Below are 20,827 nucleotides of genomic sequence, written 5' to 3'. Positions count from 1 at the left end.
GTCTCTGTGCTTGTGCCATAAATCTCAAAATAGGGCATTTCAGAGAAACATAAATGAATAATGTATGCACGCCTCAGTCCAAAGCGTTCGACTGACGGACTAACGGATGAACCAACGTCGCACGTCTCAGCGGGGCAAAATATAGAGTGCCATCTCAGGCTCTGCTCGTCGCAGATTCTGGCTGCGTTCGTCTGAACGTCGGCCAGCTGAATCTATGGACGGTGCCTTCTGAACAGTTTGCGAGTGGGAGGATCTCCAAGGCAGGGCGACGGAATAAAGGAGGACCGTAATGGTCTTGGTGATTATTCCGGGTAAATGAGTTTGTAGGCACTCAAAATCAATGACAACGTCATTTCCTCAAGGTTGGCGGGGACGTCAGGGCCGCACGACGACATCACCTCTTATTGTCCAACAATGTGATAACGGAATGTAACAATAACACAAAAAATGGCCTTGGGATTATAACAAAGCCCTCATGGTCAAATAGACACACGTAAACAGCTGTTGACTAGCTACATTCACTATAGAGAAATACATATCTCTGCAGACATGGAAAATAAGATAATCAAACAATGACAAACTTAAAGCTCTTCTGGCTATGTGTGGACTGTGAGATGCTGTGTTAGCTGACTAAATCACAGTGTTTCCTGGTAAAGTTTATCACCGTGAAGCAGGAAAACACAAAGCAGAATGTTCCGGAGCCAAACAAGCTTGATAACAGGATAACGTTGTCTTCCTGTCACTGTTCCTACGGGGCTTGTGTTGGTGATGGTAGCTCACTTAGTGGTTAATGTGCACAAATGCCATCGTGGAAACAAACCACTCAATCGAGAATTAATCTCCCACTGCCAACAGGAAGTCTTACTTTGGGGCCATAGACACGATGTTTTGGGACATCTCTGAAAAATATTAGCCCGGAGCCACGGCCGTATTTTTCAGCAGTTAGTTAGACGATGGTGATGAAATGGATGATGTGGTTAGTCACAGGGAGTCACTCTGTGATTTATGTAGGTAGAAGAGAAACATCTTTTAAATGAAGCCCTCTTTACCCAAGAATGACAGAAGCACATATGGACTGAAATAGTATGGCTCGGTTGTTAGCTGTGTGAGACGATGTGTGAGGATTCGGCTGGTGTTCGATGCCAGAAGACGTGTCTGTTCCTGGAAAGAGGAAGAAAGTAGTGAGCGGCTTACTGCGCAGCTGTCTCTCAGGACATCAAACTTGCGTTGTATCTCGTCTCTGTGTGCCTGGCAGGTGTGACAAGAGAGACACGGGGACAGCTTTCAGATGCCTGAGTTACATAACAGCACAGGAGACGTGATCTTGTGCACCCTTCTGCTTTCTCGTCTCTCTTACTCGGAGTACAGTGATCTCCTCCTCAGCCTCCGCAGTGGTCTCCTCCAGCTCGGTCTTGGCCTGCTGTAGTTGGTTCTCCAGAGCGTGGCGAGCTGCCTGCAGATTGCTGATCTGGGATTCACGCTCCTGCAGCGTCAGGGTCAGATCTGAAACCTGACGTTTAATCTCCAGCTTCTGCTCCTCATTCTCCAGCCCGATCTACAAAGTGAGACAGAACAGAGCCACCCGAGGGGAGAGGAGGAGGAGAAAGTGAGCGGGTGCAAACACCTTGACTCTGCCTCCACTACTATGAATTAAAAGGTTTTTAATGCAATTCTTCTGCCCAGCACAACATAACTACCATAAGCCATCTGCATTGAGTTGTTAGGGTGACTCAATGACCCACGCATTGAGATTTATAGCCCATAAAACTCACTTTCTGAAGTATTTTAGTTTAATTTAGTTTCAAAATAAAAGTCCTCTTCAAGATCCCTGCGCTGATCACATTATACTACACTTCACTACTCGATGTCATGTCATATGTCACATTTATGTATTGTACGTTATGTTTTTTTTCAACCTTTTTTATTGCTTTTCTTCAGTGGGTATTTTAATTGCTTCTTATATTTTGTTATTATATTTTTTATGGCTATCCATTTTTCTTTTATGGAGCCTCCCAGTGAAAGCATTAACTGGAGTAACAATAAACATCTTGGATCTTGGCCAGCACCTCCATAATAATAATTTAAAAACATTTCATATGCTGCATCTGCCAAGGACGGTTTAACCTGCGTGTCTATCAACACATGGATCCCGCTTCACAAGCCTTCCTGCTCCACCTCCCTCCAACGTCTCCTCACCTCTCGGAGCCTAGTTTCCTGCTCCAGCACTCGGCTCTTATTGCTTTGCTCCTGCTGACTTATTTTCTCCAGGTGCTCCTCCAGTTTGGCATTCTGGGCCTCCAACTTCCCAGCCTGAGACTCCAGGTAGAACTTCTGCTGTCGAAGCTCTGAGATCATCTCCTCCTGAGCTTTCCTGCCAAGACCACACATACTTGTGTGCAAAAAGTTCAATAGGAGGCAATACAACCCGGTAGTGTGCAATTATGTGAACACTCCAAGGACAAACAAACAAGACACTTTCAAGGTATCACTTTGCACAAGCGATGTCTTTAAAAATCTCTTTTCAACTATCTTTTACACTGCCATTATGACCGAAGCTCATATTTTACGTGGAAGAATCAATACAACTTTACTTCAGACGTTACTTCATGGATAGCATATCTAGAGAGACGCTTTTGTACCGCTTCTCATGTTTCCTGTCGCACAGAGCGGTTGTGCATCAGTACTTACATGTTTTTCTGTGTGTAGATGCTGCTGTTGGCTGCCAGTTTGTTGGCCTCCGACAGCTCAGCAATTCTCTGCTCCAGGCTGTTCATCTTAGAGTCCATGGCATTTATGGTCTGAACAGAAATGATATCTTCACATCACCGCCTTTGATTGGTTTCAGATTAAGGGTCATTATTTTGTGCTCGACAATAACCTACCCGAGATGATTCCAAACAAGGAAAATCTATGTCAGTGTGATGAATGTTAAAATACCCCTGAGATAGTGTCGCTGCCAAGCTGGTCAGTTCTTACCGCCTTCTGTTCGCCGATGATGCTGCACTTCTCCCGCACCTCCTCCTCATATTTGCTCTGACTGGACTCCAGCATCTCCTTATCGGCCATGTCCGCCTTCATCTGGGCCTCCAACACCTGCTCAATGCCAGGCAGCCCACAGAACCATAACCAGGATATCACTTAACAGGACAGAGAATGGCGTGAAGATGACATACTGTAGATACACCCACAACTCAACCGGCTAAAGTAGGGGCTCCAAACATAGCACAGAGCCATTCCTGGGAGTACAGTACTACAGGAGGCACCCGCCTGTTGCTTCACGTCTGCATATGAGCATCTATGTGTTTGGAAATTTTACCTTTATCTTGTCTTCGTAAAGCTTCTCCTTCTGCTTCAGGTGAGTCTCAAAGCGCTGGGCCGTGGCTTGAGTCTCTCGCAGATTCTCCTCCAGCGCCTAAACGGACGTACACACGTGTTCTGAGTATGACTAAAAGTAGAAAAAAGTACTTCTGAACTGATTTTTTTGGGGTTTTTTTTAAAGGGTAATGTGCAAACCTTTTTTGCCACAACAAGGCAGTGTGTTACTTCGGTTACTATATACCTTTTCATGAAATGCATTCATGACTTACATTACATTACATTACAGTCGTTTAGCAGACGCTTTTATCCAAAGCGACTGACAATAAGTGCATCAACATTGGTAATCAAAAGAACTACTAGTCACCAGAAGTCATAAGTACATTTCCTTTAAACAAGCATCTAAGAGCCTGAAGCAGAGCATAACTCAGAGCCACAGTACAGAAACAAGAGGAACAGTTAGTGCTATAAGTAATACCAATACAATAAGTGCAACAAGCTAGTATGAATACAATAAGTGGTGAGTGGAAGGCTCAGGCTCAGACTTATACGTTAGACCAGTCCCTTGTCTCTCTCACCATGGACGTAGGAAGTGAGCCGGTGTAAATACACATGAAACACAATGGGGTTTGTTGGAAACGGCGTACTATCATACTAGTCATAAATTCAGTATGTGGTGCGAGAAATGCCCGATGTAAACTACTAGATTAGCACCAATCTGTGAGTATGAGACGTGAGCTTGCTAGACATACTCGACCTGTCCCATAATGCACCGCGGCTCTTCAGACAGGCCAATCCGACTGTGAGGCAGACGTTTAAAATAACTTAGAATGAAGGCGAGTAACAATGATGTACTGTAGAGCAAATATTAAACACTAAAATATTGAATCATTTGAATTAGCCTCAAAATAACACTGTCACATGTCACAGTGAGTGAGAGAGGTAGAAGACGTACTGCCTGAGTTTACTTCATTGTGAACAGGGCTGGGGATGCCATACTCATTACAGCATCACATACTGATTGAGTATTGAAGGTCAGTCTGACTCGTCTCTTTCTAGAAGATGTTCACTTGTTATAGCAGGAAAACACAACTAATACACAATATTCAAGCTATTCTAACTATTAACTTCTCCCCCGTTGAAGTTGGGCGTATGTCTGCAGGGGATTACGTGACGTGACCAATCTCTGTGGACTAGAAATAATCATACTTAGTATAATTATATATAGGATAGGATTAATTAAATACTACGTCTCACCCGTACATATGCAACATGTAACAGAAGAGTAAGAGAACATGTTGATCAAACACAGTCAGTATACGCCCACACTAACGATGTGGAGGGACGATATTATGGAAAACTACATTTTATTGTTATTACCATATATTAGTAACTTTGTGCCCTGTGTATATGGAAATAACAGTTATATAATGGCTTACATCCAGCTCATCCATAAAGATAGTAAATGATAAACATGAGGTTTTTCAGAAATATTATGTAAAATAGCACTTCCTCTGCACAGATGACAGCGAGCTATGTTTATCTCACACCTCCTCTGATTATTTTAGCTCCACACAAGTGGTGAAAGGTGGGTTACCAGAATCTTCTCTGCCATCTGCTGAATCTGCTGGGCCTTGCTCTGGATCTCCTCCTTCAGTTTCGTCTCCCGGCGCTCGACAATCTCCAGCCTTTTCACCTGGTTCTCAAGAGTCTTCCTCCCGTCCTGCACAAAGCAACACAAAGCAACACGAACAAGTGTGAACCGACTCACTGAATGTTTTAAAAATGCAAGCTTAGGTTTAAAAGATCCATAGTCTGAAATCACACTTTTTTTGCTATGAGGACATCAATGCACATTTTCTAAAAATGCTAATAAGACTTAAGATTACCACTTCAAGCCGCATCCATTCGGCTTGTTAGTGATGCACCTCTCCAATGTTTATATCTCATTATTCCAAGTTCCTCACAATGGTTCCAGAGAGCCCATTAGCATTCATGTGAGATGATGTGAGAGGTCTTCGGAGCTGTTTAAATTTGACCGTGTGAGTATTTTCTTTCCTCTGAGTCTCCCGTCCAAATTAACCAATGCTAATTAACACATTTACATGTCTAGCGCTTGATGTGAAGTGCTGTTTAAGAAGAGCTCATAACAACCCCCCTCAAAAAATAAAGTATAACGTATATGTAACTTATTGATTTCACAAAAATTAGACGGACGTAAGGTCACATTGAGCTTGACTTTTCACAACCAAATTCGAATCAGTTCATCATTGAGTCAAAACATTTGTGCCAAATTTGAAGAAGTTCGATGAAGGCGTTCCTAAGATGTGTCGTTCACGGAGCAGGCGGACGGACAACCTGAAGAACAAGCTTGAAGACCCTTTGGTTTAGTTTTAAAATGTGAACGCAAGATAGCTTCACAAAAACCACACGAACACAGGTGGATGTGCTTTTCAAACTCTGATTAACTGTGGCAAACATTCAGGGTCCCTGACATGCTCTCATGCCAAAACAACATGTCTACAAGAGAGCATATGGAAGCTCCTTGTGCTTAGCAGACACCCCGGCCAGATCTAGTTATGCAACACTTTAAACAATGAAGTCCGTGACGCTGCAAAGAAAAAAGACTGACAAGATAAGACGGAATAACGAGAAGAATCAGGCAGGGGGCCAGAACACACACACATATATACATATATATATATATATATATAGGTTTGTGTGTGTGTGTGTGTGTGTGTGTGTGTGTGTGTGTGTACCTCCGTCTCACGTAAGCGTCTACGCAGGCTGTCACTGGAGTCTTCTTTGTGCTGTAGCCTCTCCAGATCTCGCTCCATGCGCTCCTTGGCCACTCTCATGCTCTGAAGGAGGTCTGTAGCCTCAGCACTGGCCTTTATCGACTGGACATCAAAGGAAGAACGTTACTCAGAACTTTTGCCTTTGTACATGCTAGTAACACAAAGTTAAAGAAAGTTTATATTAAGCTTGTCTAATTTATGAAATCTCATGTCCAACGTCTGATGTAACATGCCCCTCTAGAATGATTATTAACGACGTCAATTAAAGTAATTAAGTCAACTCATGAACATGTACCGGTATAATAAGTGTGTACAGTAATGCATGATATGCAGCTGCATCGTCTGCTTAGTGCTCCAAGCAACACTGCTGACACAGGTAACAACAACTAGATATTTAACTGTTAACAGGATGTACAACATTTGCTGTATATTGCTTGTATAAAATCAAACTACGCTGAGTTATTTTAAGATAAAAAGTCCCATTATTATTTCGTTTGCATTGAGTTAGAAGTAGATCCATTCCTAATATGGGCTCAGTCAGCCCTGAATATCAGCACCACAACCTTGTGTGCTCTATGCAGAAAGGACGGCACTTTTAAATATTCAGTTCTAGGAAAAGACAATTAAGATTAAATTATCTTTAGATTGCTGATAATTAAGCAGTAACTCTGGTTTTAAATAGACAGCTTAATAGTTCCCGGGCCAAAGACCAAATCTGACTGTAGACCACAGTTTAAGAGAGAGAGAGAGAGAGAGAGAGAGAGAGAGAGAGAGAGAGAGAGAGAGAGAGAGAGAGAGAGAGAGAGAGAGAGAATGAGGTCAGGGAGGGTAAAGAAGACGTTAACACACTCATCTGAATGGGTAACATGCTGTTACATCTCTTGCATTTGGGAGCACAGGCTCATATAAATTATTCATTTATTTTCCCAGCACAGCTCTTCTACCTTGGCAAGCTTCTCTTGGAGATCCTGGATCTTGGTCTGCTGCTCGGCACTGGTCTACAACAGAGAAATGTAGTCATTGTGATATGTAGAGAAATCAAGATATTCAAGCTCATCATCCTTTGTCACGGTCACCTGAACTTGTGATCATTTCGCACATCCTCACCAAAGACAGAATCTAATTACAGTGACATTAACTTCATGTCCTACCTTCTCCATCTTGGTGATTGTCTCCTCTGTGTCTGCTTTGCCTTGCTCTTTGACCTGTGAAGACAAAAGAAACTCTGAGACGCCTCCTGGTAAAGATCACGGCAAGTCGTCAGTAACGTAGAACCTTCCTGATGACTACAGGTGAGTTAAATACGACTGTATCGTGGAGTTACTCCGTGATAATGAACAGTGTGGACCTTCTGCATCCTATGCTGGTAGTCCGCAGCCTTCCTCTTCAATTCCTCGCTGTTCTGCCGAGAATCCTTCAGCTCAGACTCGTACAGGTCGCTGCGGCGTCGGGCAGCAGACAGGTCCTCCTCCAGCTGTCGTATGGAAACTCGCATCTCCTCCAGCTGGGCATGATATTCCTGCACAAAACGAAAAATACACGATAACCCCCAAATGAGAGGAGAGAGGACAAAGAGGCCAGGAGAGGGAAGAGGAGGAGAGGAGGAGGAGAGGAGAGGAGAGGAGGAGAGGGGAGAGGAGAAGAGGAGAGTGAGGGTGAGAGGAGAGGAGCAATAGTTCCACACAAAAGGAGCAATGACATTAAGAAAGGACATTCCACTTAGTAGAGCACACACCTGGAATGGGACACCATCTTTTCAAATTCGGGCTACTTGTAAGCACTTTATTCATAATTAACATAAAACTCCTCTGCCAGTGCATCAAATTTAGAGAAAGTGCCTTTTTGTCTTAAGTGAGAAACAACTTCTTCACCAGAACCAGTGTTGTTCGACCTAAACTTGTTTGAAGAAAATGTTCTTGTTGGAAGCCACTGCATCATTTATGAGAACAAACTCATTCATAAGAGATGTATTTTAAATGCGCTGCTTGTTACAGAAGCACTTTCAAACTCCACACGATGACGAGCTTCAATGGACGTAATTAAAAAGCTCGTATGAGAGCCATTATATGTCAAATACTTTCTCTCGGGGAGTATGGAGACACTCCAAAAAATGGTATCAAGTATAACCACACTGATATAAAAAGGCAATGAACAAAGAAAGGGAAGTGTAGAGAAAAAATGAATCAGTCAGAGTCACTTAATGCACATGTCTGTTTAAGAGTATTTAGTCACAGCCTAACAGATCCAATTTCACCCTCCTCATCAGTCTGTCAGGGTAATAAAAAGTAGCATCCGTCTGCATCCAGGGGGACCGATGCTCAACCGACACAGATCAGGACAAGTGAACAACATCCGACATGAGGAACACAAAAATAGTGTAGCTGAAGTGGAACGGGAGGCTGCATGAACAACCGTGAAAGAATCTCTTAAATAAACTGCCTTCCATATGAATGGGAACTGACTCCCGTGGGTCGGATCAGAACGAACACGGATCATTTTGGTTGACGGCTCCCATCGATGAGAACTGACGGGATTTCCTGGATGCTAACTTTTCAAATGTTGGTAATTCTTCGGCAAAACAATGACTCAGTGTAACGAAATTAAAGAAAGAGGAACTCAGCTTTCAATGAAGTTAAACCACTACGGACATGTGCAGCGCTGAATCACGGAGTTCATTTATTACAAAGAGCCTTTTGTACAACGAATGTTCTGTCCATGGTTCACTCGGGTTCTCAGATTTAAAGATGAAAGAGCTTCCAGAGATCTTAAAATCAGTAATCTGTCTATTCACTGTCTCTGGGCGAATACAAACACATCAAGTGCTATTATTACCTCCTAACCTTTTTGTGTTCACACAACCAAGACAGAAACAGTGTAGTTTGCCATAGTTATTCTTTGTGAAATTGTCTCTTTGCATATATTTGCAGGTCTTATTGGCTTTGGCACATTTTGCATTTCTTTCAAAATGAATCCATCACAAATCTTTCCTGTTTGTTGATCCAACACTGCATGGAAATAATAAACACTGCAGTCATATGACACAGCGTAGGAGACAGATGCTTTTCACGATGAAGTGAATAAATACCCAGCTGAGAGGCACCAATGGGAACACAGAGCCACACAATATGCATGCTTTTGACTGCGGACAGTTTTGCACATAAAGTTATGAGGTGCCAGGATTAAACACAGTCTGATGAGGTGTGTTATGAACATCTCTCTGACAGTGTCCAACTTTAACTCGTGCCTGAAGACGGCTACACTGGCAAACACATCTTGACAGACATTATATTTGGAGAACGCCTGGACAGGAGACAGACTGCATGTCAAACATGTCAAACTAGCAATCTAGTAAGTCTGTAGACATGCGTGCTGCGTGAGGCCGTAAGCAGCGTGAAAGAAAACTCACACTCAGCGTATCAGGCTCTGCTCTACACAGTAACGTGCTAAAATTAACATTAAAATAGTTATTATATTGCTGAGGACAAGTATCCCACACCTGAACACCGGGTTCCCCAGACACTTCCTCCAGCTCCTCCCTAGGGATCCCCAAAGCCTCAGTATGCTTAAAATGAGCAGCAAGGTGGACAGTCTGGCAGGATCTGACACCCCTTTCTCATGGGGGGGGGGGGGGGGGGTCTGCAGCTAAAAAGACAATGTGACAGTCATGCCAACTTCATGCAGCAACTGGCCAGGTGTGTGGAGGTGACAAAGAAGACTTCAAGCTCTCCTTTTTTCATCTGTCAGTGCAACACCTTCGAGGAGGAGCTGTCTGAACGTGTTCCTCCTCATCCCCACTTGAACAATTCATTGCATCAAGACAGCAAAGACATGCAGCCAGAGGACAGAGCTCAGTGGGAAGTACAGGCCGGCTTTTTGACCCACCTACGAATGGAACCATTGGGGAACAGGTAGAAACACATGTGTCTTCAAACCATAGTTTGTTTCATATGAACGTTGAAATTGAAGTTTTTTCCTCACCGGAGGAGTTTATTAAGAGAAGAGATGAACAAACGTTCTCCTCAGGACAGGGTGGTTCCTTCTCCACAGATACATAATGACATTATTTAGGTGTATTAAGTGATGTTGTGATTCTTAAACAATGTGAGCTCAGGCCCCAGCACCTCATCACGACAGCCTGCCCACTGCATCAGTGCTCTCAAACACTCGTAGGTATATGGCTCTCATCGCCATAGCAACCGTTGCACAATGTATTCAGCGCTTGGTAACCGGCACTAGTGTAGGCTGAGGAAAAACAGGTTGCTTTTCTATTACCTTTTTTAAAAAAAGAAGAAGAAAATGGTGCATAATGCCAGGAAGATGATTCTGTGTTCTCTATCTGTTGTCCTAAACCGTCAATCCTGTGACAGCTTCATTCTCGCAGTTGGCAACACTCGGTCATATGGTGAAATATACGTACACACACACACACTCACGCTCACACTCACGCTCACACTCACTCATCACATCTGATGTCAGTAATTACGGGCTGCGTGTAGCTCCCCTGTCTCTTTCTCCATTAATAGCGTTCCTGATTCCAGAGGGATTCACAGTGAGTTGACCCAGCAGACACAGTCTCTACACGCCGTACAGACGACTACAGACGGTTTAATTAACTAGTGCAAATAACTGAATAAACAATACATCGACGTTAACGTTTATTCATCAATGAAAGTCAATTGTTCCCCTTCAAACTCCTCAAACATCTGAAATCCTCACAGCCCACATAATATACAAACCGCGTTCAATGAAACACTGCGGATGAACTGCATCATTATGTTGTTGTGAAAAGGTTGAAGGATGAAAAAAAAAAGAGAAAAAGTGGCAACCATCACAACAACTTACCTAACTAGGGGACTGCAACATGAGGCGTTCATGAACATGTTGTGGGTGTTATACTGACTGCACTCATGTGTCTGTCTAATTAACACTCGCACCCCCCCACACACTCAGCCTTGGTGACTTGACCTGCTTCATCTGACTGCCATTATGAAACACTCCTAACCTGCTTCTTTACTAAAAGATCATTTGTTTGGCTTTTTCTGCTTTATGCATTACATACGATCTAGTCTCTGCAAATATCCATCTACTGAGTTTAAACCACCAAAGAATGGCACAATGAACACAACTTGAATGGAGTCTTCAGTGACTGATGTTAGATAGTTCATGAGGGATTTCAGTTTTGAGCTCACATTGGTAGGAGGTTCATCCCACTGGTTTAATGACAGCCATGGTGCCGTCCTTCCTACCTGCTCTTTGATCTCTTGCAGCTTGTTGCTCTGCTCCCGGATGTCATGCAGGAGCTGCAGAGCTTTATCGTCCTCCTGTGACACCTCCATCCGAGCCTGCTCCAAACTGCGCTTTAGACTCTGAAACCAAGACGTACGGATGTTCAGTCGGTGGATAAGATTGTTGGGTACGCCCAGCCAAAACAAAACTGTATACAACGCATAACTCTGCAAGGCAAGTTTATTTGTAGAGCACATTTCAACCACAAGGTAATTCAAAGTGCTTCACATAAAACCATTAAAAGCATCAAAACATAATGCAAAAGAAAAGGAGATTTAAAAACAATTAAGAACATTCATTGAAACACTAAAAAGCAGTGTAAGAAATAAAATACAGTAGTGAAATGCAGAAATGCAGGAAATTGATTAATATCCTTGAATGTGGTTCAATTAAAGGCAGAAGAAAACAGAGAAGTCTTCAGTCTGGATCTAAAGGAGCTGAGGGTCTCAGCAGACCTGCAGCTTTCTGGGACTTTGTTCCAGATGTGTGGAGAAGAAGAACTGAACACTGCTTCTCCATGTTTAGTTCTGACTCTGGGAACAGAAAGTAGACCGGTCCCAGACCACCTAAGGGGTCCGGATGGTTCATAAGGTAGCAGCAGATCAGAGACGTATTTTGGCCCCAAAACCATTCAGTGCTTTATAAACCAACAGCAGGATTTTAAAGTCAACTCTTTGTTGGACAGGAAGCCAGTGAAGACCTCAGAACTGGAGTGATGTGATCCACTTTCTTGATCTTAACTACACCTAGGTTTCTGGCTTGGTTTGTGGTTTTTAACATCAGTGATTGAAGCTGAGCGCTGACTTCGACATTCTGATGTAGCATTTCAAAATTAAAGCCCTTCAAAATCTCATTCATGAGCTAACCTCAAATCAAAATTTATGAGACAATTTGTCTGATTTCAGATGGGAATCTTAGAGGAGATGATGCATAGTTACAAAATCATTTCACCTCAGGTTAAAATGAAGTACTTCATTTTAGAAAAATTAATTTCACTGAATTGCCCTGCAGCTTTAAATTCAGTTAATTCAGGTGTGAAGTGATGTCAATCAAAAAAGCCACGATATTATATTTTTCTCATCTTCTAACAAGAGAAATGTGTGAGCATGGACTTTATCTGTGGTTATTAAACTACTTGTTTCAGCTCTATTATCTCTGTTAACATCATAGTTGGTCAATGAATTAACATGTTAGGATTCTGATCATATTGGGCTCTTTTCAGATGTGAGTGGATACGTTTGCTCAAAAGAGTTGTTCTTTGTCTCGTAGTAACGCTTCACATTACCGCTTTTAATAATCGTCACGTCTCTGAACATATGAGACACGCTGGTTTTAAACTGTCCGTGGGAAGAATGAACCTAAAGAGTCTGTTCATTATTGTTTAAAGACTCTGGTCACTTCTCTCTCTTTGGAGAACTTCATGTGAAACAACTTCTCTGACTCACGTAATTATTCTCCTTCCCCTCGTTCTCTTTCCTCGTCTCAGCCTCGTGTGTCTACATCTCACTGGAGTCAGGAAACTTGTCAGAATACCCATATTTGATTGGCTGAGCTGCATCACGTGATGTGATTTACGCCGCTGAACAAATACCGTAAAGGCTGGAAAAGCTGCGCCGGTTAAAATAAAAGCGCTCCGTCAAAATGTAATAATTCTCAATTATCAATCGGTTTTAGGTCCTAAAACACCAGGTAACATTTGCATTTTCTCATAGTTTCCCAAATGAGAAGAATGTGAGCGCTAATGAAACCTTTTTTTTTCTTTAGGATACAATAAATGTACTTCTCAACAAGCATCTTTTTTTGCCTTTTATAGATCAATACCTTCACCACTTTTATTGCATTTATCTTTGAATGTTTTCAACAAGCATCTTTTATCTATTTTGTTTTTAAGTTTGAAGTTTAGTGAAAGTTAACAAATCCTTTGCCTTAAATAGGCCTAGTTTATTTTTCGGAAAACGAGATGTGATGTGAAATCAAAGATTTCCCCAGCACTACTATCCTTGTATGCACACAGACATGTAAAACACACACACACACACACACACACACACACACACACACACACACACACACACACACACACACACACACACACACACGCATATTTGGCACAAGTACAACAGTCCATGTGTGTCCCTTGTAGTGGCTACAGGGCTACTCACAGTGCATTCTGTGATGTAGGTTGCCAGGTCCTGTTCCAGGATGGTCCTCTGGGTCTCTGAGGCCTTCAACTCTATATCCTTCTGCTGCAGCACCGACTCAAGGTCAGACATCTTCCTCTGGACAAGTGAAATCTCCTGCTCAACCTGGAAACAAGAACGTAGCATGGACCGGACTTTTCTCTGACAGTTTAGTATCGTTCAATGATTCTGGGGCCCATGGACGTAAGTAGATAATGTTTATTTGTTCAGGAGCCCTTGACAGTGTAGCTTGAAGGATTTCTTCCGTCTAAAATATTAACATCAATATTAGTAACAATGTACTTGTAATATGTGTGTGTATGTGTGTGTTTGTGTGTGTGTGTGTGTGTGCAAGTGCATAAGACTGCACTTGTTTGGTGGCACATGTCATTGGTTGCGATTGATGATACAATTAGATGTGCCATTACAGCATTACGAGGCCTGAGGAGCCTTGGAAACCAGGAAAACAGCAGAGCTGGCAGCACAGCCACAGATGCACAGACACAGCACTTAGTGTATGGTAGAAGTAACACACAGTCAGAACGCAGACACATGCTCACAACAACACGGCGCCCCAGCATGGGGCTGGAGCCAGTAAAAGAAACATTGTACTGGAATCCAACCTTACTAAGAAACAAGATCTCCCATTTCCAACACAGTTAAGAGACAGATGTTTAGCTATATGATAACACCATAGGTTAATGATGGATTACATGATGGATGGAAGTAACAAAGTACTGTATTCCCTAACTCTAAGCCTGTACAAATGAAACAGATTCATGCCTCAAGGATGGCCCTATTTTCACAAAAAGTCAGAGAGTGACGTGGACTGCTATAATAAGTAAACACACACACACACACACACACACACACACACACACACACACTCCAGCTCAGCTACAGTGTAGAGGCAAAGTGACAAACAAATGGCAGATTTTAGCTTGTTCTGGAAACAAACTCTTACCATGTGAAGAGTAATACCTGTGACATGTGTCCGGCAAGTCTGGCTGTTTTGTGTTTTTTTAATGAGGCTTTTCCGAAAGAGACGGTCTTATCTAGAGAGTTGATGGATGTGTCGTCACTAATCTGTAGGAGAGGAGAGCGTGGAGAGAGGATGGGAGATGGGCAACAGGGAGAGAAACAGGATGGCAAACAGTCTTTATGCACAACCTCTTATGAAAACTGAAGGGCTGACTCAATGCTCTTATGTAAAACACTTACCTTGTATAATAATCACACTGTATAGATTAATCAATTGGAATAATAAACCTTCCATATGTGTTCTGACAGTGAGAGGACGCATAGAGTCTAAATGTTTACCTATTAAACAATAAATATTAATAATAATACAGAGTATTACAGTCAAAACCAGATATATTAAGTCAATGCGCCTGTATTAAATACATTTCAAAACCAAATTGGGTAATGCTTTATATTAAGACCCTTGTAATAAACATTAGTTAATAGGTAATAAGGCTCTCATGAGTACTTATAAGACGTATATTAACACATAACAATATTAATAAGCATCTATTAAGGACTCGTCAGGGCCTTATTACCTGTTAACTCGCACATATTACAAGGACCTTAGTATAAAACCTAAAGGGTTAAATTGTCTCTGATACCAAGAAAAGCAATTAGCAATCAAGCAGTGAAGACTTGAAGACTTGAAGACTTGAAGACTTGTATACAGCAACGTGATCCCACATATAACAAGCAGATCAAATATGTTGTTTACAGGAGATCCATACTGCGCTGACCAAATATGGACTCATATTCTAGCTTAACAGAGTCTATAAATAGCCTGCTTGTGTTCACACAACAGCCTCTTTTACCACCGCTGGATATATTTGGCAGCTTTTGTGATCAAGAGGTAGGCAGAAGAATGAGCGACGGAGGGAGAATGTCTATTAAAAGCAGAGGCTCACCACCCACTCCTCCCTACAGTAACACACTCAACTCAAGCTCAACTAACATGAGGATTCTAGTGGATCGCTTTCTGGTTTTACTTTTGCGTGATTGTAAATTGTTATATATAAATATATATTGTCTGTTGTAACATTGCCTGTTTCCGTTTTTTGTGCTCTATTGTGTGTTGTATCTATCTCTAGAATCATCACATTGCTGCCCGGAAGATCACGTACAGTAGCATTTGTGTCAAAAAAAACAAAGCTAAGCAGACATTGCAGATGAACAACGGATATTGTGAGTCTCTGGCGCTTGCTAATATTTGCCCAGAAATGTCACTGATGTAATCATTATGCTTCGAGGGTCATTTGAGGGGTGAGTTGTTCAGTAACACAGCAGGCCACACAGAATGTGCCCAAGCTGCATCAGAATCCTGCTGCCTGGTACTCCAGTTTCATCGGCGTGACGCGATGCAGGAGCAGGTGGTCTGTCATGAGTGACGATGGCGTGAGCAAAGTGTTAGCCGAGGTTAGTTTCCTCAAGCAACTGGCTGCTCTTCAGCCTGTAGGCACATTACATCAACGGCTGTCTGGTTCAGAGGAGACGTCCAACCGTCCTGTTCGTAGTTGTTGCTCTGAAACCAGGTGGCAAGGTAGTTAGAGTATATATGGCGTCTGGGGAGCGGACCTCGAGAAGATCACCGCCGCCCACAGCCAAACACTTAGCTGGACCTGCTGGACCAAAAGCGAAGTCGACTGCCAAAGAAGAAGAGGGAGGAGAGCAGAGATGGAAGCTAAGCTAACCTATAGGACCTGAGGCTATCCTACCACCCAGTCTGCTCCTGACTAATCGCAGAAATATTTAGGCTAACCCAGCAATGGGAGGTCAGTTACAGAGTCCATCAGGGCATCCCGGATGAAGCTGCAGTTGACAGACGGACTGGAGGACAGAGCCAAAGACTGTGGTCAAGAGGAGGCAGACTCTGTGTTTACATCAATGTCTGGTGCTCAAACATAGTCAAAGTTGATTAACAATGTTTCCCTGATGGCAAATTTGTAATGTTAAAGCTAGACCACATTCTCTGCCCAGAAAAAATCGTTTTGTTGATGCTGTTTACATTCCTCCTGACGCAAATTTAAAAAATAATGTGTCTGTCATGTTTTTCTTGTGTAGCAAATGGGCTACAGCTGTATTTTACTGTGCAACCCCATGTTGCATAAAGGCAATAAATTATCCTTGATTCATTGAAATGGTTTTAACCTTGCTGGTGGGATCTCCCAAAGGTTTTGACAGAAGCATTTTTCCCCCCTGGTTAATGTTTCCTGGTCGCACTCGGAGCTCCAGGCCCACTAATGAATCTCATCCATCTATATGTGCTACACTGTATGATTCAGTGTTGTATACTTAAGAACGTGGACACTTTCCACAGCAGCCAGCCACTGGTAAAGTTGGTGGTGACATGGTGCCATCCTAGCATGAGGCAGCAGATGGGACTCAGATCTGGCTGTCTTCCTCTCAGACTCAAGTGCTTGCTGACTGCCCATAATGAGCTGAGCTAACAGACTGTGCAGCTGGGCCCCTCCTCTGCAATAATTATCTCCCTGAAAGCAATTACGAACAACTATTCTTTTAAAAGCTCATTACAACTACAGGAACGACAGTTTGACCACTGAGCAGGGCTGTCTGTGTTTGTTGAACATTTCCATATTGATGTTAATGAAATGTAACATGTGCGTGTTTCATTCCAGGAAGCAATATAATTATCTGCGTTCACAAATGTTCCATGTTTAGGAGAGCTCATCAACAACAGAGCAGCAACATTTAGAGCAACGTTGGCTTCCAACTCCGTCGAGCAGCTCGTTTCTGTTGGTTGAATAATGTGTGCTGGTCTGTGAGTCAGAGTACTTGAAGAGGAGGAGAGTGGAGCCAAGTTGCATCCCAGTCATGGTGTTGCTCTACATCTGTATGGGCTCTACATCTGTGTGGGCTCTACATCTGAGTGGGCTCTACATCTGTATGGGCTCTCCATCTGTATGGGCTCTACATCTGTATGGGCTCTACATCTGTATGGGCTCTACATCTGTGTGGGCTCTACATCTGTATGGGCTCTACATCTGTATCTGCTCTACATCTGTATGGGCTCTACATCTATATGGGCTCTACATCTATATGGGCTCTATGTATGGGCTCTACATCTGTATGGGCTCTACATCTGTGTGGGCTCTACATCTGTATGGGCTCTACATCTGTATCTGCTCTACATCTGTATGGGCTCTACATCTGTATGGGCTCTACATCTGTGTGGGCTCTACATCTGTATGGGCTCTACATCTGTATCTGCTCTACATCTGTATGGGCTCTACATCTATATGGGCTCTACATCTATATGGGCTCTATGTATGGGCTCTACATCTGTATGGGCTCTACATCTGTGTGGGCTCTACATCTGTGTGGGCTCTACATCTGTATCTGCTCTACATCTGTATGGGCACTACATCTATATGGGCTCTACATCTGTATGGGCTCTACATCTGTATGGGCTCTATATCTGTATGGGCTCTACATCTGTATGGGCTCTACATCTGTATGGGCTCTACATCTGTTTGGGCTCTACATCTGTATGGGCTCTACATCTATATGGGCTCTACATCTATATGGGCTCTATATCTGAATGGGCTCTATATTTGAATGGGCTCTATGTGTGGGCTCTACATCTATATGGGCTCTACATCTGTATGGGCTCTACATCTGTATGGGCTCTACATCTATATGGGCTCTACATCTATATGGGCTCTACATCTGTATGGGCTCTACATCTGTATGGGCTCTACAGCTATATGGGCTCTACATCTATATGGGCTCTACATCTGTGTGGGCTCTACATCTGTATGGGCTCTACATCTGTATGGGCTCTACATCTATATGGGCTCTACATCTGTATGGGCTCTACATCTATATGGGCTCTACATCTATATGGACTCTACATCTATATGGGCTCTACATCTGTAGCTACAGACTTGTAGCAACACTGTAGTGGCACAGATTCTTCTCTAAAAACAAGCTCACAGTCCTTTTACCATCTATTCTAGTTTAATCTTTCATTCCATCCTCTCAAGAGATATTTTGTGCCCATTGTCATAACAACAATAAATTAGTAATACCTCAGTCATGCAAACATGGTTTTCCAGCTACTCTGTTTCCTGTTAACCACCACAGGCATTACAGATTAGGGAAGGTTAACCTTGGCCAATTCGTAAATGCAACCTCATCCACAGAATCTGTGCTTGATATTAAAGAGCTATACATTTTTGGAGACACATTATAGGCATTGTGAGAAAAAAAAAATGGTTTTGGCAATCGCACCCCTCTGCAGTATCCAGTGGAACGTGTTGCAATAGAAGAGGTGTTAACCCAGTCAACTAAAGCCACAATTAGCCTTTAATCACTAATTGGATGGTATTATTCCTCAACTCTGCAATGACAATGCTGACGCACACACATTGTCCTACATAACAGGGTGGGTTAAATATGGCACTAAAAACACTTTGGCCACCAAAGCCACAGACCTGCACCTGAATGCTCCGGCGCTGATGGATTGACCATCTGTAGTGGTCGTGTTGTCAGAATATCACAATATAAAGTGTGCTGAGCACTTGGGAAAGCACTTCAAAAACCCAGTCCATCATTATATCACAAATCCAAATGACAGAGAGGATCAGTGTGGGCTTCTAAAGGAGGCTTTTGGGAAAACGACCCTTGAGGATATAGAGCAGAGCTCTCTCTCTCTCATCACAACTCACATTAGCATTGACAGGTCTGCGCTGCAGAGAGTTCATTTCTTTTTGACTTTGCACAGGTGTCTCTCATTTCCTCTGTTCCATCTACCACCAATTTGCTCGGCCTCCACACACAGGTGAACACGGACTCAAATAAACACCAACAGATGTGACTACACACTCCTCCATGGCAAACCTTTATCCATTTATATAATGAATACAGTCCTCCTATTCTAGGCCACTTCTAAAGCATGCACCTCGTCAAGCATGAATCACATTATCCATTCTGTGTACATATTATCATCTGTCCATTTATCTATCAGTCTCTCTGTCTCGCCCACAATCTCTTCATTAATATTCTGTCCCGTCAGTCATGTCATTTGTGATCCAACTGAATAGGCACCAGAAAGAAGCAGCGAGCTTCCTTCACCTCTCCTCTCCCCCCTTGGCAAAACCTGCTGTTACCATAGAGATACTTTCCTCCAACCACAGTCTTCATCTTGTCATACTTTTTTTTTTCCCAACCGACTTTGAATTTCCAGCTTTCTTTCTGTACTAGATTTCAACCTTAACCTCTACAGCACCTTTGGAAAGTCCCTGCATAATAGACATTCAAAAAAAAAAACTTTGTCTCAAAACTTCCTCAGTCTCGGTACAGAATAACCAGATTTGTTGGGATGAAAAAAAAGCATGCAACGGTCTCATCATGTAAATATACAAAGGAGTTTGAACGCCACCCCAGGGAGCGATGGCCATCTGTATGAGTGTATGTGCTACAGTAAGCACAGCGATGAAGAGAGACGGGCAAACAAAGACAGCGTTTCGGTGTCGTGACCGAGAATAGGGCTCGTTCCTGATAGACCAGATACAGCTGCTGCATACGCTCGCTGCTACCAATGCTATCTCATCACTCCATCAATGGTCAGCTGTAGTGTCAGTCCATCGATACGTCAGGTAATAGGTTCAACATGCTGACATGAAAATAACAATGCACTGTAGCAGTTCAGAGCTGTAAAACAAAGATGCTGGTTTCGTTCTTTCCCCCCCATCAAGTCGTCACCCTCACCCCCCTTCATCATCTGTGACGGGAACAGTACTAGAAGTAAAATAGTACAGCACTTACTCAGAGGCTGTTACAGCTGACAGCTCTTCTACGAAGCTCTTGAGACGCGGCACCTCCTCGTCCAGTGAGACCGTTCATGTGGGGGTCTCCCTCGGAAGCCACCAGCCGGAATGAGAGCTTCGCTGGTTCATCAAATTCGGGGATGTCATCCTCGCAGGGGAGAGAGTGGAGCCGAGGGGGAGAGAGAGAGAGAGAGAGAGAGAGAGAGAGAGAGAGAGAGAGATGCACTGTGGCGGGGCAGAAAGCTGTGAGGCAGTGAGAGTGGAGGCTGGAGAGATTACTGCTTACAGAGAGAGATGGAGCGGAGGAGAGGGGAAGGGAGTGGAGGACTCCGGAAAAACAGCATTGTAGAGTAATGCAGCAGACCGGTGATCACATACTGTAGAGAGTGAGAGGAAGCTCCCACTCTCTCTCTCTCTCTCTCTCTCTCTCTCTCTCTCT

The 20,827-nt window shown here is 43.1% G+C and overlaps 1 protein-coding gene across 7 annotated transcripts in view; it reads right to left on the bottom strand.

Annotated features, from left to right (window-relative positions):
• Positions 1 to 20,827, bottom strand: part of LOC137879827 (citron Rho-interacting kinase) — a 75,330-nt gene extending 54,503 nt beyond the window's left edge. For 2 of the 7 annotated variants that reach the window (XM_068720741.1, XM_068720745.1), the window contains exons 1-15: positions 20,387 to 20,825; positions 14,561 to 14,665; positions 13,562 to 13,705; positions 11,360 to 11,479; positions 7,462 to 7,632; positions 7,265 to 7,318; positions 7,058 to 7,111; positions 6,075 to 6,215; positions 4,913 to 5,038; positions 3,317 to 3,412; positions 2,977 to 3,093; positions 2,689 to 2,798; positions 2,197 to 2,371; positions 1,358 to 1,555; positions 1,195 to 1,248 (exon numbers count right to left, since the gene is read on the bottom strand). In XM_068720741.1, the coding sequence (XP_068576842.1) occupies positions 1,195 to 1,248; positions 1,358 to 1,555; positions 2,197 to 2,371; positions 2,689 to 2,798; positions 2,977 to 3,093; positions 3,317 to 3,412; positions 4,913 to 5,038; positions 6,075 to 6,215; positions 7,058 to 7,111; positions 7,265 to 7,318; positions 7,462 to 7,632; positions 11,360 to 11,479; positions 13,562 to 13,705; positions 14,561 to 14,569 (1,569 nt within the window). In that variant the 5' untranslated portion in view covers positions 14,570 to 14,665; positions 20,387 to 20,825. Of the gene's footprint in view, positions 1 to 1,194; positions 1,249 to 1,357; positions 1,556 to 2,196; positions 2,390 to 2,688; positions 2,799 to 2,976; positions 3,094 to 3,316; positions 3,413 to 4,912; positions 5,039 to 6,074; positions 6,216 to 7,057; positions 7,112 to 7,264; positions 7,319 to 7,461; positions 7,633 to 11,359; positions 11,480 to 13,561; positions 13,706 to 14,543; positions 14,666 to 20,386 lie in introns of all 7 variants that reach the window. The other 5 variants (XM_068720740.1, XM_068720739.1, XM_068720738.1 and 2 more) reach the window with 5 other exon arrangements.

Source organism: Cebidichthys violaceus, unplaced genomic scaffold (genome assembly GCF_023349555.1).
Source record: "Cebidichthys violaceus isolate CVI_PGR_0920_01 unplaced genomic scaffold, fCebVio1.0.p SCAF_26, whole genome shotgun sequence".
Taxonomy (NCBI): domain Eukaryota; kingdom Metazoa; phylum Chordata; class Actinopteri; order Perciformes; family Stichaeidae; genus Cebidichthys; species Cebidichthys violaceus.
The sequence above is the reverse complement of the archived record's forward strand: the minus strand, read 5'-3'. Positions and strand labels throughout refer to the sequence as shown.